Source organism: Penicillium argentinense (assembly GCF_028826775.1).
Source record: "Penicillium argentinense strain IBT 30761 chromosome Unknown utg000002l_segment0_segment0, whole genome shotgun sequence".
NCBI classification, from domain to species: Eukaryota; Fungi; Ascomycota; class Eurotiomycetes; order Eurotiales; family Aspergillaceae; genus Penicillium; species Penicillium argentinense.
In genome coordinates this window covers 2,835,319-2,860,020 of record NW_026622661.1, presented here as the reverse complement: position 1 = coordinate 2,860,020, position 24,702 = coordinate 2,835,319, and the positions used below count along the sequence as shown (strand labels likewise).

At 52.2% G+C, this 24,702-nt stretch overlaps 8 protein-coding genes across 8 annotated transcripts; 2 read left to right on the top strand and 6 right to left on the bottom strand.

The window, feature by feature from the left end:
- Positions 1–155: 155 nt before the first annotated feature.
- Positions 156–1,928, bottom strand: N7532_001916 (MRS7 family protein; the record flags this gene model as incomplete). Its single annotated transcript, XM_056614410.1, has 3 exons — positions 156–1,205; positions 1,288–1,790; positions 1,862–1,928. The coding sequence occupies 3 exons, from the start codon at positions 1,926–1,928 to the stop codon at positions 156–158; spliced, it is 1,620 nt and encodes a 539-aa protein (XP_056479451.1).
- A 574-nt stretch (positions 1,929–2,502) lies between these two features.
- On the bottom strand, positions 2,503–4,218 carry N7532_001915 (glycerophosphocholine acyltransferase; the record flags this gene model as incomplete). Its single annotated transcript, XM_056614409.1, has 2 exons — positions 2,503–3,241; positions 3,305–4,218. 2 exons carry the CDS (start codon positions 4,216–4,218, stop codon positions 2,503–2,505), a joined length of 1,653 nt encoding a protein of 550 aa, XP_056479450.1.
- Positions 4,219–5,536: 1,318 nt separating this feature from the next.
- Positions 5,537–7,810, bottom strand: N7532_001914 (arylsulfatase; the record flags this gene model as incomplete). The annotated part of the gene is made up of 8 exons (XM_056614408.1): positions 5,537–6,275; positions 6,326–6,413; positions 6,471–6,484; positions 6,539–6,850; positions 6,917–7,093; positions 7,163–7,329; positions 7,382–7,690; positions 7,745–7,810. The coding sequence occupies 8 exons, from the start codon at positions 7,808–7,810 to the stop codon at positions 5,537–5,539; spliced, it is 1,872 nt and encodes a 623-aa protein (XP_056479449.1).
- Positions 7,811–8,650: 840 nt separating this feature from the next.
- On the top strand, positions 8,651–10,655 carry N7532_001913 (uncharacterized protein; the record flags this gene model as incomplete). The annotated part of the gene is made up of 9 exons (XM_056614407.1): positions 8,651–8,779; positions 8,842–9,040; positions 9,099–9,207; positions 9,261–9,436; positions 9,494–9,750; positions 9,805–9,953; positions 10,009–10,153; positions 10,220–10,447; positions 10,509–10,655. The coding sequence occupies 9 exons, from the start codon at positions 8,651–8,653 to the stop codon at positions 10,653–10,655; spliced, it is 1,539 nt and encodes a 512-aa protein (XP_056479448.1).
- A 422-nt stretch (positions 10,656–11,077) lies between these two features.
- Positions 11,078–12,781, top strand: N7532_001912 (serine hydrolase domain-containing protein; the record flags this gene model as incomplete). Its single annotated transcript, XM_056614406.1, has 7 exons — positions 11,078–11,168; positions 11,248–11,472; positions 11,540–11,606; positions 11,692–11,800; positions 11,886–11,966; positions 12,030–12,551; positions 12,623–12,781. 7 exons carry the CDS (start codon positions 11,078–11,080, stop codon positions 12,779–12,781), a joined length of 1,254 nt encoding a protein of 417 aa, XP_056479447.1.
- Positions 12,782–13,130: 349 nt separating this feature from the next.
- Positions 13,131–14,536, bottom strand: N7532_001911 (DUF2841 domain-containing protein; the record flags this gene model as incomplete). Its single annotated transcript, XM_056614405.1, has 4 exons — positions 13,131–13,576; positions 13,634–13,819; positions 13,871–14,320; positions 14,389–14,536. The coding sequence occupies 4 exons, from the start codon at positions 14,534–14,536 to the stop codon at positions 13,131–13,133; spliced, it is 1,230 nt and encodes a 409-aa protein (XP_056479446.1).
- A 3,627-nt stretch (positions 14,537–18,163) lies between these two features.
- On the bottom strand, positions 18,164–19,923 carry N7532_001910 (glycosyl hydrolase family 79 C-terminal domain-containing protein; the record flags this gene model as incomplete). Its single annotated transcript, XM_056614404.1, has 4 exons — positions 18,164–18,962; positions 19,020–19,535; positions 19,595–19,694; positions 19,749–19,923. 4 exons carry the CDS (start codon positions 19,921–19,923, stop codon positions 18,164–18,166), a joined length of 1,590 nt encoding a protein of 529 aa, XP_056479445.1.
- Positions 19,924–20,527: 604 nt separating this feature from the next.
- N7532_001909 (cohesin subunit SMC1) lies at positions 20,528–24,590 on the bottom strand (the record flags this gene model as incomplete). The annotated part of the gene is made up of 6 exons (XM_056614403.1): positions 20,528–20,545; positions 20,602–20,968; positions 21,025–21,332; positions 21,386–24,359; positions 24,411–24,504; positions 24,560–24,590. The coding sequence occupies 6 exons, from the start codon at positions 24,588–24,590 to the stop codon at positions 20,528–20,530; spliced, it is 3,792 nt and encodes a 1,263-aa protein (XP_056479444.1).
- Positions 24,591–24,702: the final 112 nt, after the last annotated feature.

Sequence of the window (24,702 nt, the reverse complement as noted above, 5' to 3'; positions counted from 1 at the left end):
TAGCGGAGAGTAAAAGTAACACAGGATGAGAATCGAAGGAGGACAATGTCCAGAAAACAAAGAAAATAGGAAAGGTCTATGATGAACCCGTGTAAACCCCTAAAAAAGATCGCAGCCCCATAAAGCAAGCAAATAAACCAGACGTATGCATGAACCTAGGAGCTCTTCTTCTCCTCCTTGGCAGGAGTAGGCTCAGCCTTGGCACCTTCATTCAGAGCCTCGTTAGCCTCGGCAGACTGATTAGCATTGCTGTCGGCAGCCTCAACCTTGGTCTCCTCCTTGTCATCAATATCCTCGATGTCCTTTGGAGCAGAGACGCCCTTGCCCTCGTTCTCGCTGTTCTGCTCGTTCTCCTCCTCGATCAGCTCTTCTTGCTCCTTAATGACCTCCAGACGCTGCTTGTTGGTAGCAGCACCCTCGGCATTGTGAACCTCGAGCTCGATCTCGTGGAAGAGTTCCTCAGGGATACTGGAGAGCACAGACTTGAGGGCGTCAACCTGGGAGGCCATCTCAGACTCCTTGCCGCCCTGGGTGTACATGTATGCGTTGCTCAGGACAAGCAGGGTGGAGGGGACGCCCTGCTTAAGACGGAGGTCAAGCCACATCGAGAGATCCTCGCGGAGGCGGGCAGGAGAGACGCCATGGGTGCGGATACCACGGGAGGCACTGGCCATCTGCAGTTCGGGGACGGAAAGCGAGTGGACGCCCTCGTAGAAGATGGCGCGGTCATCGCGCTTGATCTGGCGCATGCGGTGACGGATGTTGTAGCGGAGCATGGCGTCGGTACCGAACGAGTTCAGGTTCATGTAGCGGCAGATAGCGACCAACTGGGGCCGCGAGAGGTTGTCCAGGGTCAGATCATCCTTAAAGATCTTGCACACCTTAATGACATCCTCGGTGGAGGGGGACTCGCCGGTAGTCCGGATCTTGCGGAAGAAGTCTGCGAATTCCTCGTTCTTAACGGTGGCGGCAGTCAACGGCAGACCGGTCTCACGGAGTGTGTTGCGAAGGAAGCTCGAAACCTCCTTACGGGTGGAGCTCAGGTTCAGGGCCTTGGTCTCGCGGGCCTTCTGGCCCTCGTAGGTGCTGGGCAGCATGTTGGGAAAGATCTTCAGGGCGATCGGAAGTAGGAGTTCGGCGAAGGGAACGATGACGAACATCGAGAAAGGCACCAATCGTCCCAGGTCCTTGGTGGTACGTTGGAGCTGTTCCAGCAGTGCGTGTTAGTCATCTGATGCCACAAAACTTGTTGAAACCTATTGAATAGGGTGAATGGATTTGACGAACCTGACGGTGTTCCCTGCGGCTGAGTTCATAACCAGCTGCCATCTTCAATGCCAAGCGTGAGCTAATCTTGACCTCTGTAGCAAGCAGCTTGGTGCCATCCCAGTAGTGCTGAACCTCCTTCTTGATCTTCTGACCAATGGTCAGCTTCTTGGCCTCCTTTTTCGCCTCAGCCACATTTTTGTCCTCCTCAGTCGCAACAGGCTTGCCAGACACCTCGCGCGCAGGCACCTTGGCCGCAGGAGTCACATTCTGCTTCGATTGGGTAGTCGATGGAGATTGAGCTTGGTCCTGGGGGAGCGGCTTCTTGGCTTGTTCGGCATTGAAGCCGGGAGGGGGGTATGACGACTGAGAGTTGGTCGTATTGTGCTCGGTGGCGTATCCACGCTGTTGGGGGATCAGAATCGCAAGAGCAGAAACCTGCGAGGGGATTCCGCGACCGTTGAAGAGGACGCTGGTGGCCGCAGCCAGAGGAGCCGGTCCAAGAGCACTCGCACGAGTACGAGCTATTCGATCGTCGAAAAAAAAGTCAGTCGCTGATAATCGCCGATCCTGGAATTTGTATGATCGTTCTTACCGGTCAGCGCCGGGCGCAAGGCGGAGGTGTTGCGCACCAGACGAGCTGATCTCATTGTGGCGGACATTTGCGGAAATGCGGAAATGTTGGGAGAACAAGGAAGGGGTCTCGATGGGTCGAGAAGGCGAGTGCGGAGTGCGCAACAACAGGAAACCGGGTGGGGCCTCGACAATCACGCAATGAATTGGATAGATATATTAGATTGATGCCCGAAATTCGATGGAAAAAGCGACTGGGAGCGGCCCGGCAGGATGTTGTGACGCCGCTGAACATCACGTTGATCCCACGTGACCGCATGCGGCCTCGGAGATGCCGCCGGAGTTAATTGGCCGTGCCAAGTGGCGCATTCTAGACATTTCGGGGCTGAGCTACATCCACTACGCCTGAGAAGATCAACACACTAAAGAGAATGAACGTCCTCCTGAATTAAATGTAGATCATGGCATCATAGCAATTTGGTTCATCAAAAATCGCCTCTATGCAAGCCAAAAACAAAGACAGAGCGCATATTACCGCTGAAAAAAAAAAAGAAATGAAAAAAATATAAATAAAAATAAGCCGAAAACAAATCTCGGGCGGGATTAAATCAATTGTGCACAGGGAGGGGTATCACAAACGAATGAAAAGGGATGCCCCCATAACTAACTTCTCTCTCGGACAGTAGAATCAGTGGAGGCGGCCTTGCGCAGATCCGCGGCAGAGGTGGTGGCCGCAAAGCTGGGATCCAGAAGAGGAATACGGTCGACACTGTTGCGCTTCTCGAGCGGCACAGGTGCATTCAGAGCATCGGCAGTGCTGTCAGGAAGAACGAGAGGGCTGACCGCTCCGCCTTCTGGGGAGCTCTGCCATCGGGCCACGTCCTTCTTCAGCTGCTCCAGCTCCTTCTGGAAGCGCTTGCCGAAGACATCAATATAATAGGTTGCACCATTGTGAACACTCCAGGCGAACAGTGCTATCATGTACAAACCGCTTGCCCAGCCGTACCAGAACCAAATTGGAGACGGGATCATGGTAGATAGGGCAAATCCATACTGAATGAACATGAAGGCCGGCTCCTGCAGAGTCTCGGGGAGGCTCAAGACAAGCTTCCCGATCCAGGCCTTAGCATATGACTTTCGGAGCCATGTAAAGCTGGTCGGGCGCCCGGCGGCGATCTTTTCGGCACGGCGCACGGTAATCATGAAATAGAAGGCAAGCTGCCAGATGATATACGGGACCGTTGCCCAAATGATCATCGCGCCGAGCGAATAATGTTCTGGGTCGCCAGGCTTGCTGAACTTGATGGAGTAGACGGCCGGGAATCGCTCTTTGAGCATATCGACGGGTGTCAAGTGGACGATGCAGTGTAATGTGACCGGAGGCAGGATGTGGATGAAAGTACTAGACACGCGTTAGTTGGTTCTTTGTTTCATACACTTTCCGAATCTTGGGAAGGTTCCATACCTGACTACTTTATCCATGCTGTGGAAGACCAGGGAGTTGCGCCACATAGCCACGGCGGCTGCGTTATTTCCGAAAGTCAAGCAAAACGTACCGATGAACAGTCGCTTGGAGGTCGGGAATGCCCAGATACAAAGTATACAGAGCCCGTTGACGAAGTAGCAGAGATCGGCGAGGAAGTAGTGATAGCCCTTGGCATGGTAGGTGAAGTATCGAATAGGCATAAAATAGGCGAACTGGACAGTGAACCAGTAGTAGAAGTACTCTGGGCAGGCGCCGATCAAGTAGCCGCTGAAGAATATGTTGAGCACTCCGGCGATAAAGGAGATCTTCTCGCGTAGGGTGACGGTGGCCGTCTTGTTCCATTGTTTCCCCAGGCGCTCGACGCCCATTTTCATGCGATGACGATACTTTTCGAGCTGCTCATCCGCCGTCGGCACGCGACGCTTGAACTCGCCCACAACACGATTCCTAGCTGTTTGTCCGGTGGATCGAAGCTTCTCGCGTTGCTTCTGTACCTTCTCCTTCTGCACGTTGATCGCGTGTTGCCATTTCTCGAATCGCTGCGTGAGCTGGATGTTGTCGAGTAGGTCGAAGATGGTCAGTTTGTCGAGGGGAGGGAAGGTCTCCCAGTCCTCCTGGTACGAGCTGCTGTTGGTTCGCGACAGCTTGCCGGGGGAGGCGGGGGGCGAGTAGAAATCATCGTTGTCAAAGTCCTCAAAGAATGGATTGTCGATATCTTCCAGCACGGGGGATGCGGAGGCGATGGATGCGGGACCCGCAGTGCCGTCGGACTGACGGCGTTCGCGCGCGGTGTCCTCCATGAGGAACTGTTGTTGGAAGGAGAAGAGGGTAGGGCCGTCCCTGTAATGAGGGTAAGGCCGGCTAAGGAAACGGCCGAATGTTAGCATTCCCATAATGAATCACGAAGTCGCGCAGTGGTCGACCACCTCCAGCCGCTGGCTGGGCCGACGGGGATCTTTAAGACTCACCAAAAGCTTGGGCTAGAGCTGAAAGATCACACTACCAGGGTTCACGCGGGGAAGACGTTGGCGATCATGCAGCCCGAAAGCAGAAGGCGATGGTCTTGGTCGAAGGGCGCGATGCCAAGTGTGCAAAGCAGAGGACAAAAGAGAAGATGCAGAGTCGCGGTGTGCTTCCAAGCTAGCTGGTGGTTGGTGGAGGCGTGCTTGGGCGCGGACGTCGAGATCGCCCAATCACAGCGCCGGCTGAGGGCAGGTGATGCAGAACCATGGATCGCTGAAGTATACCCCGGTGTAGCAGTATAAACAGTCCGTCAACAAAGAAGGAGTAGCTTACAGTGTAAGGCAGTATCTTCTTCTTATATCCCTATTTGGTATCTTAGAGTATGTATTAGTTGAAAGGATAAAGTAACTTCCATTTCGGGAACTGTGTTGACAGCCTGAGATATCCTCTATATATATCTGGAGGAGCGTGTTACACGATAACATGTACCATCCAATAAATACAATACTTTGCTAGTACGTTACACTAGACAGCTGGAGATTACGCCCATCTCATAACCGCGTTTTTCCTGCAGCTGACCCCAAAACGTGATCGGAAACTCGCCGCCTCCACCGGTCCCGATTACAATCTCCAACCGCTACGGCCACCCAACAAGTACATTCAAGCTCATAGTGTATATCCAGCATACTCCATTTTGCCTCCATCTTACACCGTTGCAATGTGGTTTCCACGTTTCCACTATACTGCATATCGCACAAACCCTATGTCTTGAGCAGAAAGGAAAAATTTCGAATATCACAGTCAGCAGTTGAGCACCCCGAGATAGGCTATCGGCCGCAAAGCGAAGTGCTTAATGTAAATAATGTTTGACCCCAGCATCTTCAAGATTGGATTGAATGCCCCGATCAAGCATCCTGTTTTAATCAAACCCAGTGGCGATCCCGAGGATGCACTCCGTTGTAGTTTGGTTTTGTCCAGATGAGTCACCAATCCGGAGAGGACTGTTCAAAACGTAAAATTCGCAATGGTCGACTAATTAACCCATAGGCTACCAAGCCCAAAACGATTCGCTGAAATACTTCAGACGAATAGCACGTGATATCTCACTCGTGGACAGCCTCGGGCCGTATCTGGTAGTAGCTTTCCTCCCAGAGGCTCTCGGTGCCTCTTTCCAACCACGACATGTACCATCACATTTGAATGCTAACAGGTGCATGTCTATCACTGAGCCTGCAACAGCAAAAGTCCTCATTGACAACTTGCAGGAACCTCGCCCACCCGAGCTCCCATCCACGACTTCTGCAGCTCTACCTCATCCTCCCACAGTTCGGGCGCCTCGTCCTTTCCAATACCCGGAGTCACCGCCGTCTCCCCCCACACGATCCCACACTCAACTACATACTCATCCCAATGATTCAGAAGCTCCTTTAACTTCCCCGGATTCTCGTCCGCTAGATCCTTCGTCTCACCCGGATCTTCAACAACGTTAAAGAGTTCCCAGCCATCATCCCCCACGCCGACCCCTCCATTTGCCTTCGAGATATGAACGATCTTCCAATCTCCCTTGCGTAGAGCACCGCGGGCAAACAGTTCCCACCCTATAGGCTCAGATGAGGGGTGAATGTACCACATTTCGTCTTCTTCCTCTTTTGTGCCTCGAGCGAAGAATGGGATCCATGATTTGCCTCGGATGGCATGTACTACCTTCCCGCGGAAGCTGCTCATTTGGCGCGTTACGGTGCCGGTGGTCAACTGCACAGTCGTCTTCTTTGATTCGGGCTGAGAAAGGCCTGCTAGTTCCATGAATGTCGGGAGATAATCCATGACGGTAGTGAAGGAGCGATTGAATGAGCCGGGTGAGAAGGAAGGTAGAAACGTATTGGTCGGCGGCTTGACGACACAGGGGACCAGGATACCACCTTGCGAAGGGAACCCCTTGAACAACTTCGATGGTGCCGTCGAAGCCTGGGCCCAGAGTGGACCGAGCCTGGAAAAGTCAGCTACTTCCTTCACAGTCTTCAAACGAGAATAAAATACCACGTAAAGGAGTTGTAGTTGCCAATGTTCTCCAGTGAGTTATCATAATACTGATGGATAGCAGTCGTTATCTTCTCGCCCATAACAGCTATATCGAAGCGATTAATGACAAGGCATTGTTATTACGAATATTCGGCGTCCTTACGAATGGCTTCCATTCTATGCACCAGTGTTAGCTCGAAAACGCGCATCCTGTGTGCAAACGGTACTCACGCTGCTCCCTCGGCTCCATTGTCGCTCATAAACACAATGAACGTATCGTCATATTCCCCGATTTTCTTCAAATACTCGATCACCTTACCGACGTTGACATCCATCGAGTCGACCATACCAGCGTATGTTTCCATGGCACGACTAGAGAGCTTCTTCTCTTCGGCCGTGAGCTCGTCCCACTCACCGACATTCTGCGTCGTTGTCTCGACCCCGTGCGGGACGACCGATTCCTCAATGATACCCATCTCGGTGAGCCTGTTGAGTCGGCGCTCACGGAGGGCATATGGGCCGTCATCGTACACTCCCTTGTACCTGTCACATTCTATTAGCTCGACCGAGTCTTCGAAATCGATCAATGCCCTCAGGGTCACTCCTCACTTATCTCTCCGTGATTTCGAGCATTGAAGCGGCCAGTGTGGAGCGGTATAAGGGAGAAACCCGAAGAAAGGCTTCGATTTTTCTTCTGGAGACCGGTCCTCGAGATATTGAATCAGACGGTTCGTGTACTCGTCGGTCGAATAAAAGCCATTGGGGTCTTCGGACTTGTTGGGCTGACTATACATCAATGCAGTCATTGCTTAGCGATCCCGCCTCGACCTCGAAACTTCAAGCTGAGCAACCTACATGTCAACCTTGGTGCCATTCTCAGTGTGAATGGGCGACCCGCCCAAGGGAAATCGCTCCTGCACTGGCTCCCACGCGTAGTGACTGCAACAGCCCGGCAGCATCGCAAACGCCTTCTGGAAGCCACGCTCCCGCGGGCCGTGACTTGCGCGTAGACCAAGATGCCACTACAGTCACACGAGGTCAGCATTGTCTCTAAAGTCAGCGAACAGAACTCACTTTGCCGGAAAGAGCCGTGAAATATCCATTGTCGCTCAGGATCTCAGGAAGCGTCGCGACGTCATTGTTGAGGAACCCCTCGTAGCCAGCTTTGCCGGAATACCTTTTAGCCCCGATCGCGTTTTGCTTGTATTCGATCAGCACGCCCAGTCCGCCGAGATGAGCGTCGGTTCCGCTGAGCAGCATTGCTCTTGTGGGGGAACAAGCGGCAGCAGCATGATGATTGAGCATGCGGATGCCCTCAGATGCCAATCGGTCGATGTTGGGCGTTTGGATCTCGCTGCCATAGCACCCGATGTCCGAGAAGCCCTGTTGCTCGATTAGCTCAGTCGTGTCTTCGTTTCGGAAAGACAAGAAGCTTACCAGGTCATCAGCAAGAATGAAGAGGAAGTTGGGGCGCTTCGACGTGCCCTTTGTTGCGCTGCCCATCTTGAATTGTTCGGGATGTGGACCGAGCTCGTTGCCAATGGAGGGCTTGTAGACGGGATCAGTGTCAACACCAAGAAAGGGAAGATCAACACCCAAAAAGTGTGACAGGGAGCGGAAATAAGATATAAGAAAGAGAGAAAGACAGACAGAGGTCGATTATGCGAATGCAATGGGATAAGAACAACTCATTAGCCCATCGTTTCAAGCCACATGCGGTAGCGAAGGCATTCAGAAGAACCGAGCAGGTGGATCCGGGAGAACTTCGGCTAAGTATGAGGTGGGACATGTCGCGGTATCACCACATTCGACTGTCGGCAGGTAAGACGAGCCTTCTTGGCGCAAGCCTGGTCTGTCTTGACTGGCTTCGTGCTTTCGCCATTCGTGCTTAAATGATGTACCCCAGATTGTGGGGCCATGTGGGTGCATCTGGGTCTCCCACGCTGCTCCGAGTCGGCTGCCATCTATCAGCTTGTGTCAACAAAAGTGTGCAAAGGATCGAAAATATTGGCGCTACTTTGATTTCCCGAGGGCTGTACAGATTCAGCCATTCATGCCTAGAAGGGAGAAATCTGTACAGGCTTTCCGGAGCATTCGCTGCGGCAGAAGGCTTCCCTGCAGGATCAGTCTTGGTACAAGAGGGGTATGATAAGCCATCGAGACTAAGAACAAGTCGGCTCCTAATTGAATCCTATGAGCTCTCGCAAATTACCCTTGCTCTGCCACGCCATTAGAAAGCTTGTCATCCACATATAACGTCGGATACTCCCACCCTGACCATTGAATTTTTCCGAATCCTCGTTTGCGCGCGTGGGCAAGCTTTCATATCCACTCAGAGCAATCATGGCGGAGACAAATTCAGCCTGGGATATGGTCACTCCAATGCTTCTGTTTTCCTGCTTCTGTCTGTTGGTGGGAGACGTCCTCTTTGGTTATGATACTGGCAGCTTTGGTGGCATTCTTGCCAATCCGGTAAGGTCCATCCGCACCAGGACCCTTCTCCCTTTGCCTTTCAGGACTGATTAAATTCCCAGGGATTTATTAACCAATTTGGTCAATACAGCTCAATTACCCAAGAGTACTCTATCGACTCTCTCCATACTTCTTTGCTGAGCTCTCTCGCGTTCATCGGAAAGTTCATTGGGTGCTTGGTCGCTGGCCCGGTGATCGAGCGTTTTGGACATCGTGTTGTTTTCTATGCTCTTTCGATAATATCCATCATTGGCGTTATTAGTGAGGAGCCTTAGCTGAGGAAAAATCCCCGATCAACTTGCTAATCAGTTTTATCTAGTTGAAATTACTGCGGCAGGTACCGTTTCCGGCAGCGGCCGATTGGTTCAGTTCATCATCGGGAGAATCATCGTCTACATATCAATCGGCCTCGTCGAGGTCGATGTGACGTGAGTTATAGCAGACAAAACAATCAGTGCAATATCTAACTGGTGAATACCAGAACATACCAATGCGAGATCGTCCCAGCCAATTTCAGAGGCCTCGTAATTGTGTCGCTGCAGCTTTTCCTGAACTCCGGTGCAGTCATTGCCAGTGCAGTGAACAAGGGATTCTCCACGAGCAGCGACAGCGTGGGCTGGAAAACTGTGACAGGGATCCAGTTCATTTTTCCCGTTTGTAAGGCAAATTCATCCAACAAAGATCCGACAGACAATCGCTAACCAGAGAAAAAAGTGATCATCTGCTTCACGATTTTAATACCCGACTCTCCACGTTGGTTGCTATCCAAAGACCGAAACGAAGATGCCATCCTTGCTTTACGACGCCTCAGGCCAAAAGAGGATTCCGAAAATGGGAATTGTGAAAGGGAGATTATGGCAATTAGGCAGGCTCTTCAAGAGCATATACACAAGGGGCCATGGGTGGATCTCCTGCGGGGAGACAACTTCCGCCGAACAATGATTGTGCTCGTCTATTATTTCTTTCAGCAGGTGAGATATCAAGATCCGAACAATTCCGACTGTGCTAACGATCTGATCTTTTAGACTACGGGTCAAGCATTCTTTTCTACATACCAAACGACATTTTACAAATCGAATGGATTTGCATCGCAAGCATTTACATACCCGATCATCAGTTCGTGTCTTGGTGTCCTAGCCGTTATTCCGGCGATGTATATGGTTGACAAGCTTGGGTAAGTCAAAAACGGATTGGGAGCACGGCCATACTAATGAAAACCTCGAATGTAGCCGGCGCGAGAGTTTATTCATCACCTTCTTCTTCCAGGCCCTCTGGATGTTCCTGCTGGCTGGGCTTGGAGGAGAAAACCACAAGACGTCTACTGCAAAGAATGCCATCGTAGCTTCATTCATGCTCTATGCATTCTCTTACAGTGTCAGTACCACTTCGTTATTGAATGCATTTTCTCTCAATCATCTAGCTAACCTTCTCAATTTGCAGCTGGGCGGTGCTTCCATTCCATATCTTCTTGGGACCGAGATTCCTAACGCATCAGTCCGCGAGAAGACCCAAGCACTCGGTACTTCGTGGAACGTCATATGGGCCTTTGTGACGAATTTCATCATTCCTTATATGATCGATGCCATCCACTTCCAAGTGGGCTGGATCTTTGGCGGCATTTCACTGCTCGCTTTGGTATACACTTTCTTTACTTTGCCAGAGACGAAGGTGAGATTAGACTATTCATTTCAGTTGCCACTAAGGGATTATACTGATTAAAATATCAAAGGGTTGCGATCTCGAGGAGCTTGATGCTGTTTTTGCGACCCCATTCAATCCTTTCCGTCCCAAAGATGGACAGGACCAATCTACCACACGGAAGGATCTTGAGAGTCCTTCGGCAGGAGGCCTCAGAAAAGCGAATCATATGGATTGAATCATTATATCTCAGGATAGGCTACGACAATTAGAAGACATTTATCTATTTCAAAATGAAAAGTTTTGAAGTCGGCATAGTCACAAATCTGTCAGACTCGTTGCTACATGCAACAATCAGCAGATTGAAGTTCCGTATGCTCTCAGTTGAGCTTCTCCTGACTCGAAGACATTCAACTCGGTGATTCTCGGAGTTGAAGCTTGGATCGCTTTGCAACCCCACAACCTCGGTCCCGTCTCTTTGAACTCAACTCGGTGGAGGCGACCTCGGCTATCCAAGCGCCAAACCCCTGCGCTGCAACACAGACGCGATTCAATACATTCATCCTTTTCAATTGAGCTAAAAAAAAAAAAAAACATCTTCGATCTATCACAATCCCCTAGCGAGTGTTTTATCAGCAACCAAAAGCATAAGCAGGGAAAATGGAAGAAATCGGACACATCTTGGACCAGTTCACGGACTCTTCGACGGGGTCATTACATGGTGCAGTTTTTGTTGTAGTTGACAGCTCTGGTATGATAATGCATGATATTGTCGTTTTGAATTTATTGGCTTATGTCCCTGTCACTGCCTACCACTAATAATTACTCAGGAACTGTAATCTACGACCGAACAAGTGGAAAAGCATCTTTCGATGAAGCCAATCCTAGGGCCCCTCAATTGGACTCTCTTTGCTGGGTTGCATCAATGACAAAGCTTGTCACTGCAGTCGCCCTGATGCAACTTGTAGAGCGAGGAACTCTATCACTTGACGACGACGCTAGAGACTACGTTCCGGAGCTGAAAGACATTCAAATTTTACAAGATATTGGAAGTGGTAAGATATCTCAAACTGCGCACTATCAAAACTGTATATTATAGAATATTGATGTTGCTAACTCCAGAGAAAGATACCCCATCAAGCACATCCCCACCAAATTTAGTCCCGGTTCGAGGAAAGATCACCATCCGGTAAGCCGTCTCTTAGCACAAAAAGCGATGCATAGCCCCCGGGAAAGAGATTGGAGAGATTAATCAGTTTTCTAAATCCCTACAGAGACCTTTTATGTCACACAGCTGGCTTCGTGTACGACAGCTCTTCTCCTTTACTACAAAAATGGTCAAAACTCCACGGGCGCACAGCGCATACCTTTTGCGGAAGCATAGTAGGTTGAGCACTCATAGTAGCACCACTATATTTCCTTGGTCTCTTGGGAACTATCAAAAGCAACTGTGCTTACGTATTGACAGGCGGGATATACGCACCCGCTCATATTCGAGCCCGGTACCTCCTGGGCCTATGGAGCAGGTCTAGACTGGGCCGGCCGAGTGGTGCGCATCCCACCCCTACTCAATTTGACACCATTCTCTGAATACAAAAATGACATGTAACAGGTTGAATGCGTGTCCAAATCCTCTCTCGAAGACTACATGAAAACCAATATCTGGTCCAAAATAGGCGCAATCTCCACAACCTTCCACCCAGAGCTAAATCGCGGCACCCTCCCCATGCCACTTGAAATGGGATATCGCGTCGGTGTCGGCCAGGGATCGAAATCCGTAAAAGCAGGCCGCATTATCCTCGACCAGCCAGCGAAGGATGAACTTGGGGGTATCGGTCTCTTCAGCACGCCGTCGGATTTCGTCAAGCTCCTGACTGCGCTTCTCCGAGGTGGAGGTCCATTATTAAGTCAGAAAGGCGTCGATACGCTTTTTCGGCCTCAGTTAAGCGAGGCGTCTCGTGTTGCGATGCCCAGGCCTCTTGGGTTGCAAATGAGGAAGGTCTTGGGGATTAATGACATTGCTGATATTAAGCAGGCGGATCATTCTCTTGGTGGGACCATTACTCTCCGGGATATTCCTGGTCGTCGACGGGCTGGTACCGTTAATTGGAGTGGACTGCCAAATCTACACTGGGTGAGAGAGTTTTCTTTCATTCATGTCAATGCGTAGTAATTCGCTTTGCTAACTACTCCTTTCTTGTGCAGTGGATTGATCGAAAAGCAGGGATTGCGGCAGCTCTCTTTACACAACTCATGCCACCGGGAGATGCGGCAGTCACATCTCTTCTAATTGATCTAGAAAAGGCTGTTTACAAGTCTCTGGACACTCTTATCAAGAGTTCAGTGACAGGCGCAAAGCTATAAGCACTTCACCTAATTGCGACTATGACAAGCCGATCATTTTGATGCTCGGCCTCGAGCTACCTACTAGAAAAGAGTGAAGCCATCAAATATGTTCTCGTATTCTTGAATATTACTAATACTATTCCCTGTAACTATCCCGAGTCCCTTCCCCTAAAAAGAATTGTGCCCGTGTGCGACCATCCAATTCTTCCTGCAATTAATACAATTTGAAGCAAACATGTAACCCATTCCACGCCATCGATCCCAAAAGGATAACGGCTCGTATTCGTAAATCATCATTATAGCCGACTCAAATGTACCTTGTATATGGCAAAAGAAAATCAAACTCCCACCTTAGCGCTGAATGCACTCAGTAGCCATACTGCGAGGGTGGCGGCAGGGCGGGAACATCAGGCCAGTACTCGCCAGCAGGTTTCTGGGCCGGGATAAATTCTTGTGGGTAGTATGAAGGGATGTAGCTGGGGTGTGGGTGCGGGGGCATGGATTTATGTGCAGTCGGCGATCCTTGCGGCATGGCTGCTTGGCCCATGTTGACTGTGTAGGAGTTGAAGTCGGTGGTGCCGGGGCTGTGCGGGCCGCTTGAGTCGCTTGTGGCGGGCGAGAGAGGCAGACCTTGCGAATTTGTCGCAGAGTCATTTGTTGTCAGAGGCAGACTGTGGTGATCGCGGTCGTGCTCTGGCTTGATGTCCAGGACTGACACGGGGGTGACATGAGTCTGTGTGAAGAACTCTTCTCCTTCTTGGCTGAGGGCCTCTGGGAGTTGAGTGTAGGTTACTGCCACCAAGGTATTTCCATCTATATAGAATTATCAGTATACCGGTTGTGGGTTCTATATAACGCAAATTTACTCACCAATCTCCCCATCTAGGTACTGTTCCTCCATGCGGCGCACAAAATAAATCTCATCCAAGACTTGTAGTCGACTGGGTGGGTCAATCGTACGCCGGACATCTTGTCCTGCTTCGCGCAATTTGTCCGCCGTCACGCCGTGGCTATCTTTCAGCTCGCAAAGGATATGGACAAGAAGTTTAAGACGAGCTGTATCTTCATTAATGTCTAGTATATCAGTTGAGGAGAAGTGTACCTTACCAGGCTTGAGAAGATGATCCGGCTCCTTGTGCAACACTCCCTCCGGCCACCAAGCTGGCTTCGTCCGTTCAGGACCAACATCACGCGAGACACCTGAAATGACTTTTCGCCCATTGTACGGGAAATGCACTTGCTTCCTCGGCTCGACAAGCTTGATGTATGACTTGGCGATAGCCCGGCAATTGAGTTGCTGGAATTCCTCGAACGCCTTCTCGTAATACTGCCGCAGCAGGTTCCGGTTTCCTACACGGAGGATCGTCCGACCTGGGGTGGGTGTTGCGGGTGGGGAGCTTGATTTCGGTTGAGGCTTGGCCATAGGACGGTGGCGTTTGCGTCGCGACTGTTGAGACTGGAACTCGCAGGGGATCATTTCGGCGGGCCGGGCCTGACCTGGCTGGATCCATTCTGGGCTGGGCTGAACTCCCCATGGTAGAGGGGCTTGGGCTGGGTCTGGTGGGAGTATGGGTTAGCCCGTCACGAGTCATGTCAAATGGTTTGGCTGATAGGGGCGGACATACTATTGTTTAACTGCATCGATTGAGAGTTCGAGCCGATCATCTCCATGAAATGGCCGGTCACCTCTGGGGTGAAGATATGGTTCCCCGAGTTCGCAATTGACTGGGAGGATGCGATCTTGACTTGTCCATGTTCGTCGACATAGATCATGGCGTAGTGATCATGGTGAAAACCGATATTCTGCAACTGATTGCAAGTCAATTCATTGATTTCTTCGTTTTCTAATTTCCTTCCCATTCTTCTCGGCACTCCCACTTACCACATTGTCGGATCGGGGTATAGACGTGTCAGAATGTCGCCGCTCCAAGTCCCCAACTACCAAACGTGGACGATTCATCTCAATTGATCGCGAAGATAATCACTGTCGATTGCACGTGGGTCCTCGACCTCGTGTTCGCAAGCCAAGTATCGTGGGAATATATGTTGAAACAGGAAACATGCAGCGAGCGCGGGACTACCAGTGGTATATCAGAACGATGGACAAGTGGACTAGGCCTCCCCCCTGGCAGAGCTGCTGCTGGCTCCGCGGCTGGCTCCGCGGCTGGCTACCTTTGGGTATAGTCTCCGGCACCATCCAGGCCGGGGGGGGGCGGGGAGTGCAAGCAATTATACATGGATCGAAGGGATGTGGGTTGGGTGCTTCCATGGCAGATGGGCTAATGCAAGGACAAAAGGAGAATCTGCCGCTCTCGCCTGGTGGCAAAAACGCGATCTCGCTGCAGCTGCGATCGGATCGCCGGTGCTTTGGTCCATCTCCCTCTCGCAGCACTCGACGAGTCCACTTCAGGCCCGCTTGGACGTGGCGTAAAAGACAGCCGTTCCATCCATGTGTTTCCCATTCGTCGTGTCTAAATGCCGTCAACTCACGGGAGCGCTGCTCCACATCACGGGGCATCCGAGAGATCGTCTCGTCTCAGCATCCTCGCCGATCTCGACGCTTGAGCCACGACCCAGAACGCATTGTGCTTGCGCTGGGCTGACAAAGTGCTAACGACTCAATCGGTGCATCGAACGGAGCCATCGACGCGGATTCTAATCACAGCGACTCGGTTCTGGGGGAGATCCGCGCCGTTCGACACGCCTGCACCCACCACAACCACTACTCTCGCAGCAGCTGCATCGCCAGGGGTTCCCCAGCCTAACAAATGCAGCGAGATGTACTAGATCGACTGATTAACCAATCCCCGACACAGGGAAGCCTCATCCGCACCAATGGACGCACGCGATCGCCGATCTCAGCCTAGCCTCACCCACCTGCTGGGCTTCTGGCAGGGCAGCCCGCCAGAACGCCTTTGAGATCATTGCCTGCACGCCCGATGCCGCGACAGGTCGAGGCCAAGCATTGGGAAGGAGCCAGTGGGGGCGCGCGGAGCAATCCCTGCTCCAACCATCTGCACAGAGGGAACCCCGAACAATAATTCTGCACCCTACTCTACGGTAAAAGTAGGGTACGACCCGGGACCCTGCTCGACTACCCACCACAGCTCCACCGGATACGATTGTCTGTGCGCCGATCTAATCTCGAACAGACAACCGAACGCTGCTTCTCCGCTGCTGAAAGATCCCCAGGGTCCGTCCACCCACTAGCACGCCGGTGTGGTACGCCAGCCTGACAGGGCCAGCCACATGCGGCCCGAGAGACAAGAGCAAACCGCCTAGATAAAGCCATCAAAACCCACCATCGAATCTTGAGCTTATTCGGTGCCTGCGGAACTGCGGCATTGTTACCCGCGAGGCAGATCGCCGGTGCATCCCCATTCCATGTACCATTTCCTTGATTCTGGCAATGCTAATGCCCGGGGTCGCCCACATCTACTAGTCCTTCGCCGCCACCAAAAGCACCCCGACGGAGCTACGGCGGGAAGCACGGCGAATCATGGTGCTTGGGGATAGAGTGACAAATAATTTTTTTGTTATTGAAATGCCGAGAGGAGGGGCCACACTGGCAGATTGCGTCGGGAGGGTGAATGTTCCCCACGAATGAGCAAATTCCACACGCAATCGCAGACAGAACCCCTATCGAAGCTAGAAGAATCGACCTTCACGGCCGACCAGGCGACGGAGATAGGTGTCCTTGGCCATTAGAATCAATTCCTTCGGACCGGATCGACATTCAGGTCGGCGGGACCCTGAAGATCGGCGATGAGGGGGTTCAGCAGCACAGCGAGGTCGTCACCGATGGTCTAGAGTCTCCATATTGCGTACTTCGTCCACTGTACGTTTGTCAAAATGCAAGCGGTGCCACCGAAACCCTGCGATACAGCAGCGGCCTCCACCGCCGCAACAAGCCATTACCATCATCGGTACTTTGAGGGCATATCAACGGTTTTTCCTTTTGCTCCTGCGATACTATTGCCATCGGGACTGGCGCCACGCACTCCGGAAATATAAACCCAGAGATCTGGGGTGTGTAATTCGAGGAGCCGCGTATGACGCTGGCGCCACCCTTTATCTCGATGTGTACGACAGCAGTGAGCAGGAGATGGCGTCGAGGTGGTATGTGGGAGAGAGTCGGTGGACGGGTATATGCTGCCCTGCGTTTCGACAGAGGGAAAGAGCATTTCCCCGGGTTCGAGAGTTCGAGAACTCGGTCCTTCGCAGAGTCGATCCAAGGCCCTTGGCAAAACTTTCACCCCCTCGATGTTTTTGCAGCTTCACGAAGCCTCGACCTTCGTTCATGCTCCTCCCGGGCCATCGGCCCCGTATTTACGTCATGCCGCGAGCCCTTCTCTTTTGCCAAAAAGTCGCTCCGCCATTCGCGTGGAAGCATGATGCGCCCCTTGCGTGGAGGGTGGGCACTGATACTCTCCTGCGCATCCTGTACAACACTCGCTGCCCCCGACTGGTGTCTGCTCACTGACGTCAGGTATGGACAGGAGTCGGTTGAGAACATTACTGTTGGGTAGTTGGCGAGGATACAGAAAGTGCTGCCTGCGCCACGCGGATACCGGCCTGGACTCTCCTCGAGCCAAAAGTATGCTGAACCCCAAGTCGTGTCACTGCAGGGTTATTGCAGCTGGGGAATCCCTGGTATGCCTGGTACCAGGAAATTCCAGCGGACGTGCATAAAGCCGCGATCATCTTTGACAGGGCAGTTTCGACCACGGTCCAGACCAGGGCTTCCCGGACACCCCTAGACCCTGGCACCCACCACTCTTAGGCAGATGCAGGAATGGATTCCCTCCGGCACCTTTCTACCCAACACGGCTTGCTCCCCGTGAGGCTGAACCGGTAGCGATGACGACATTCGCGGCTCTTCCATCGGCGAGGGGCGGCGGGATTTGGACTTGACTGCGACGAAATCGCCTGGAGGTCGATCATACTTGTTTCGGCTATGGTACCTACAGTTCGGGCATCCGGCGACTCGATTGTCTCCAGCGCGGATCCGTGCAGTCTATTTCATTGCAAAGCCCGTGTGGACAGTTGAGTTTGTTCATTAGAATAATTGCAGATAGAGTCGAGAGCACCAGCAACGACGGTGGATCCTTCCGCAACAACGCTATAATTCACCCCCCGCCACTACTCGCCTACATGACTCGCGCACCTCCAAACGCCCACTGTCTCACTTGGCAGTGGGCCCTCCCACCTCGAATCCATCAAAGGCGATCGGCAATCCTAACTCTCCAAACGAATGAACTACCCTCGGTAGACCTGGCATCAAAAATCAACGCCACAAACCCGCGCGAACTCTCCATCGACTCTAGATCCTAGTATCAGATGCAAGCCGGCCAGCGGACCCTGCTAACGGGTTCGGGCAATGCAACCCGAGAACACAATCTAGGCGTCGACATTCAAGATAGCAGCGCTCGAATAGGGAATACTCAATTCCACCTGTCCCTCACTAACGGCCACCATCTCCCCGACCGTCACATTACTCAATCTAACCGGCTTCCCCATCTCCAACTCGTAGTTGTACGACCACCCATCCCACGAGATGCCGGTAATAGCATCACTCCCATTCGCCAACAGCCGCTGCACCGATAGGGACTTGGCCAAGATATCGGGCAGACGGAAGGTGTACTTTGCGGCGGGGCGAGACGCATCCGTAGTGTAGTTGAACTCCTGCATATTAATCACGGCGATGCGAGCCAGGTTGCCATTTACATAGGCCGCGTAGGCGGACTCGGTTTCGTGGGGCATCGACAGATGGGTCACCTGGACGTCGGATTGTGAGTCTCCACCGGTTGCTCCACGCAGCATTGCCGCTACCATGATGTTGCCATAGTATGGGGCCTTGGTGCCGATGGTCGTTTTGGTGGTTTGGACGGGCTGCCAGGAGTCGTAGCGGTAGTCAGTGCCTTGGTGCATGTGTGTTCGGCGGATGCTCTGGGACGCGCAGTAGAGGTTGAAGTCGACGCCCCAGAGGGCGGCACCAAAGGAGTTGGAGAGGCCTGGTTTTCCTTGGTGGTAGAGGGAGTTGGTTTCGCCGAGGATGTAAGGGATGTCCTTTGTCAGGCCTTGTTCGTTGAGGACGCCGGAGAGATAAACGTGCTGGTTGACACTGTGGACGGTCGAGGTATGGTTCATCAGGGTCCTGGCCAGTGTCACGCCTGGCTCATCTGCGCCGCCGATGTAGCTGTTGAGTCCGTTAGCAAGTCGTTAAGACAACCATCCTTTGTAGAGCTGTACTCACTTGTGCATGGAGTTCATTCCAATATCATGATCATCATCAAGTCCAGCCTGCCACGCCTTGACGGGATCCAGGCTATTGGTGAGTCCTGCAAACGACGGTGCAATATACTTGTACTTTCCCTTCGTAACCAGCTCCGGACAACTCTTCTTGAGCTGTCGCTCGATAACCTTCGTCTTGGCAAGCCACTCATCCACATAAGCCTGTTCATCCCAACCGGCCGGGCGCACAGGGTACATGGGGAATAGATCGGGCTCATTTCCCAGTTCCCAGTACGCAAGGTTTCCATCTTGAAGAGCCTTGCACGCGAGGGGAACAGTGCCCACAAGCGTCTTCATCCCGGTCGTACCATTTTTGCCTAGGTTGAAGCCATGGCTGAATTTGGTTCCTGGCCAGGTAGCATATGACTCGAAGTAAGAATCACCGATATATATGATGGACGGGTAGTCGGTCGAAACAGAGGGCACAAATGTGCCATTGATGGATATTTTCAGATCCGGGTCATATAAGGCCAGGTCCCTGTCAATGCATGAGACGAAAGCTACTTGTAGTGGGGATTTAACTTGTCCATGTCTTACTGAGTGTTTCCGCCCACGCGGATGTGAGGCTTGACGCCTTGGAGATCGCGAAGGTTGTCTAGCAGCTGGTCCGAGAATTTATTCGGGTGGGACAGGTTTCCTAAGGGCGAAAATTATTTATTGGTATGAAAATCATCGAGGAGAAGATATATACCGGCAAAGTCTGGAAAAGACGAGAACTCGATGGAGAAGGACACAAATGGGTGGAGGACGGCAGCACCGGCACTTCCAGGCACGTCCTTGCCTACGTCGACCACAGGCGAGCTATCACGGCCAGCTGTTGGCACGGCTGCCGCCGCTGCGGCTCCTGCTAGTAAATGAATAAACATCTTATGTTGATTGAATCCGACCAGAAGTCGCAAGTCACTGACTCCCGGGTTGGCATGATGGTCGTCATTTATAGGTCAACAAGACACGCCGGCAGTAGGGTATCGAGCATTGACAGGAGCAGTTCTTCAAAAGCCGCCTGCAACGACAACAGAGTATGAAGTGGAGTGTGCGGGAAAAGACCACGATAATTGGAGCAAGTTTTCCCGGATAAATTCGACTCGGTGCTTGTCCACCTCGGAAGGCAATGCGGGGGTTACATCTGGGGACGTGGAGCGACGATCGTTGCATTGTTTTCGTCAGTCGGCTATTGAAGAAAAACAGCCATCCTGGATGCGGTTTAGCGGTGGTCTACACAGGTCCAGACTCGATTATGCAGAGTAGCGAAAACAGCAAATTAATAGGAAACACTGAATTCCGGGGCAAGAGTTGGTATCAATCAACAGCAAGGCGAAAATATAAGAATGCTTCGACACAGTACCCGGCACCGATTCAGCGAGAAGAATGAAATAACGATCCGGCCAGATTGAATAATCTACACAAGCGAAAAAAAAATAAAAACAAAAACAAGGCTATCGTGAAATACATCTCAATTTTGCGCCGGCATCAGGTGTATTTGCGGAGCTACGACAAGTTAGCAATGGTGATTCAAGTGGAAATCTTGAAGAGGGAACACTCACGTCCAGAGTCAAAGACTTGCTGCTGTTCTCCACCTGGTCCCGGTAGATACCAACCAGCGCCTCACTGTTCTGGAACAGTCCAGTCTTCAAACTGATGACGATAAACTGCATGCCAGGTGCGGCGTGGTCATGGATGTAGTTGGCAATGCGGGCGACATTGGTGTTGTCCAGAGCAGCATCGACCTCGTCCAGCACAAAGAAGGGCGAAGGCTGGTACGAGTGAATGGCGAAGAGCAGCGCCAGGGCGGCCATCGTCTTCTCACCACCAGACAAGTGCTCCATGTCACGGAAACGCTTCAACGGGGGCATGGCGTGATACTTGATACCGTCGAGATATGGCTCATCCGAATCCTCGATATCGAGGTACCTGTACGGGGTTGTCAGCGAGAATGCCGTTTTTGGAGGGGGGACTGGTTGACTTACGCTTGTCCGCCCAAAGGGTAGTTAGCGCTTCGCGTCAGCTCGCGATAGATGGGGCCAATCTGCTCGGAAATGTGGGTAAAAGCCTTGTTGAAGAGATTGGAGCGTTTCTTCATGACCGCCTCAAAGTCCTCCTTTGCCTTCCGAGCATGCTTTCGAGCATCCTCGAAATCTTTCTCCGTGCTGCGGAGCTTATTCTCAACTGTCTCCAGACGTTCCATGGCACGGGTGTTGGGTGCCATCTTGTCAAGCTCGCTGTTGAGAGCACGGATCTTTTCGAGCAGCTCATCCTCGAGCTTATCATCGGACTCCTACGAGATTCTGTTAGTGGCTGTGCACGACCATATCTTTGCTGATAACTTACCTCCTTGAGAGACTCTCCGAGGGATTCAAAATCAACCTCAATGCCGTAGTCTTGAACAACGGGGCCTTCATCCAGCTCATCAGCCTCGTCCACGTCCATGGCATCAGGATCCGTGGCCTGCACGAGATCATCGATGGGAAGCTTGTCAAGCGCGTTAGAAGAATCCGACAGCGGGATGTCGATATCCTCAAGCTTGCATCGTCGCAGAAGGGCATAGCGGCTGGAGGAGTTGCGTTGGACCTCAGCTTCCAGTGCATTGATGTTCTTGAGTGCTCCTTCAACGTGCTTGCTGCGCTTCTGAAGCTCCCGTCGCTGCTCAGCGAGGATCTCAGCCGACTGCGCATAGATTGCTTTTTGTTCTTCTAGGTTCTCTCGCAGAAGATCCAGCTCAGCGCTGTACTCGTCCAGCTTGTTCCGGATCTCCTCTTGTTGCTCCTTGAGTTCCTCAATCAAGCTCAAGTCACGCTCATACTGAGCCTTGAGACCATTGATTCGGTCTTCGGTGGCCTGAATGCGCTGCTTCTCAAAGCTGAGTTGGTTCTCAATGCGACTCTTTTGCGTTGTAAATTCGAGTTTCTTTTGCGCAGCTTCTTCCTGCAGTGAGCCCTGCTGGGCTTCGTATTCGCGGATGTTATCATATCCCAGGCGTTTGCAGAAGTCGCGGTAGATCTCATCCTCCACGGTGCTGACTGAGGCTTGCGAGTTTTCAATAGTCTCATCCAGCTCATCTAGGTTCTCCTTGCGCTCAGTAAACTTGGGCCGTAAGTCCTCCATTTGTCCTTTGACGAAGTCCAGCTCGCTGCGCTTGCTCGCAATGTTACGTTCAAGAGCCTTCAGCTCATCATGGGCATAGTTGAGACGTTGTTCAAGGCCAACAAGTTCTCCCTGCAGAGTCTCCTCCTCTGAGCCCCGACGATGGCTCTTCGGCAGATTGGTAAGATCGCCCATCAGCTTATCCTTCAACTTGTAGAGGTTCTCCACTTCGGAGTCTTCCCAACGCTTGGAGTTATTCTGCTGGGGACCACGACCACCAGTCATGAGACCACCCTTGTGAATAACAGTGCCATCCAGAGTAACCGCCTTGGCATCGACGTTACGCTCGTAGCACAGATACTTGGCAGTGGCCAGGTCGTCGCAGACAATGGAGTTTCCGCAAGCATAGGTGATGGCCCGAGCAACCGAATCATCATAGTCGATAGTCTCGATAGCAGGGCGCATTCCCCGGTGCATGCCCTTCAGGCTAGACGGGAAGGCCTTGACCTGAATGGTTTCGAGAGGAATGAACGTAGCTTGGCCAGCACGCTGGTCGCGAAGATGCTGAATACACTCCTTCGCGGTCTTTTCGTTGTCTACAACAATTGCATCAAAGTGGCGGCCCAGGACAGTGCTGACTGCTTCAGCATACTTGCGCTGCTTTGGGCGGCAAAGGTCGCTGACACGGCCCTTGACACCGGGGAAAATACGCTTCAAAGTTGAGATCAGCTCCTTCGCCCGGATTTCTCGCTCGTTCTGCTTCTTGCCATCGTCGGCCTCCATCAGTTTCTTCAGAACGACTTGCAGCTTCTCCTCGAGCTCGGTTCGCATCTGCGAAACCTTCAAGCGCTCCGAAGTCAGGGCATTCAGGTCCTTTTTCTTTTGATCAATGTCCTTGGACGTGGTCTTGATGGTCTCACTAAGCGCAGTTTTGCGTTCGCCCATGTTCTTCGCGTCGGACTGCAAGGTATTGAACTGCCATTCGGTAGTCTCGAACTTGCTCTTGAGGCTATTCACGGCTTCAGCTTCAGTCTTCCTCTGTCGTCGAAGGTTGTCCAAATTGAGTTGATCCGCAGATGAGCGCTTGCTGACCTCCTCTCGAAGCTTATGATATTCCTGCTGGTCATTTTCACTCAGCTGGCCGCCTCTCTTGCTCGTCGCCTTTTTCCACTCAACTTCCCATTGACCTTGGGCCTTCTCGACAAGCTTGAGGTCTTTCTCAAGTTGCTTGGCGTTGTTCGTTTGGCGCGAGCGCTCTTGGCCGATCTCGTCGATCTTCGAGGAATACCTCTCCACCTTTCTCTGGGTGATGTCGACCTTTTCATCGATGGGGACGAGAGAGTTGTTGAGCTCTTCAATCTCCTTCTCTTTCTTGATGATGTTCTTTTCGGCCTTTCCAACGTCCCGACCAACACGGGCGTGCTCCTTCTTGGCATCTTCCACGTTGGTTTCGTATTTCTCTACCCCACGGCGGTACTCCCTTAGTTCATCCTGGTACTTCTGGATATCGGCGCTGGAGGCATCAATCAGACGCTGGAAGTGGAAGAGCTTCCACAGAATGTGGGTGATGATCGCTTGGTCGCGTTCCTCTGCTTTCTTGGCGTAGTTTTCGGCTTCGCGCTTCTGTTCTTGATACTGCTTGACCTCCGAATTGATTCCTCGGCGACGGTTGAGCTGGACAGTTTGTTGCTCTGCGGCCTCCTCGGCTTCAGCCTTGAGCTTTTCGTAAGCGCCCTTGTATTCCAAGGAACCGGAAATTTGCTCAATCAGCCGAGTAAGGTCCCTCGGGGATTGGGAAGCAATCGCCTCGACATCACCTTGGAAAACCAAGAAGTTGCGCGCGCGGATCAGGATGTTTTCCTCCTCCAAAGCCTCGTTGTATTGCTGAGCAGTGACGATTCGGTTGTTGATACGGTACTCGCTGGCACCTTGGCTGGTGATGGTTCTGCGCCATTGCTGCTCCTCGCCCGCATCATCTTCGTAGACGGCCATGACCCAAGCGGTCTTAGGATCATTCACGCCGCCCGCATCCTGCGACTCATCCATATTCTCGTCCTCATCCTCGTCCTCTTGCTCGCCTTCATCGCCGTTGATGATAGGCTCTCCATTGACGTCGACCTTCGAAGTGCGCAAGACGCGACCGCGGTACACGAGGTCCTTGAGGTTGGTTGATCGCAGATGGGAAGACTTGATACCTAGAACAAATGAGATGGCATCCATCCTAGTGTTATTAGCATGGACACTTCGCGAAAGGAAACCTGTCAGCACGTACGAGTTGGATTTGCCAGACCCGTTGGGCCCGATGATCGACGTGAAGTAGGCGTCTCCGAAGAGTAAGGTATGATGTCCTTTGTAGGACTTGAAGTCTGCGCGCAAAAAGTTAGCGACTCGACAAGCTGCTTTGTAGGGGGCTGTGCATACTGAATAGCTCCAGCCGAACGAGTTTCCCCATTTTGCGCGGCGGTTGCTTCCCGAGGAAGCAAGACGGTCAGGGTCAGGCAAACGGTGGGGTTGTGTTGAAGGCGCAAGACTGTGCTGGTCGGAGAGCGTGGGAGGGGCGCGAT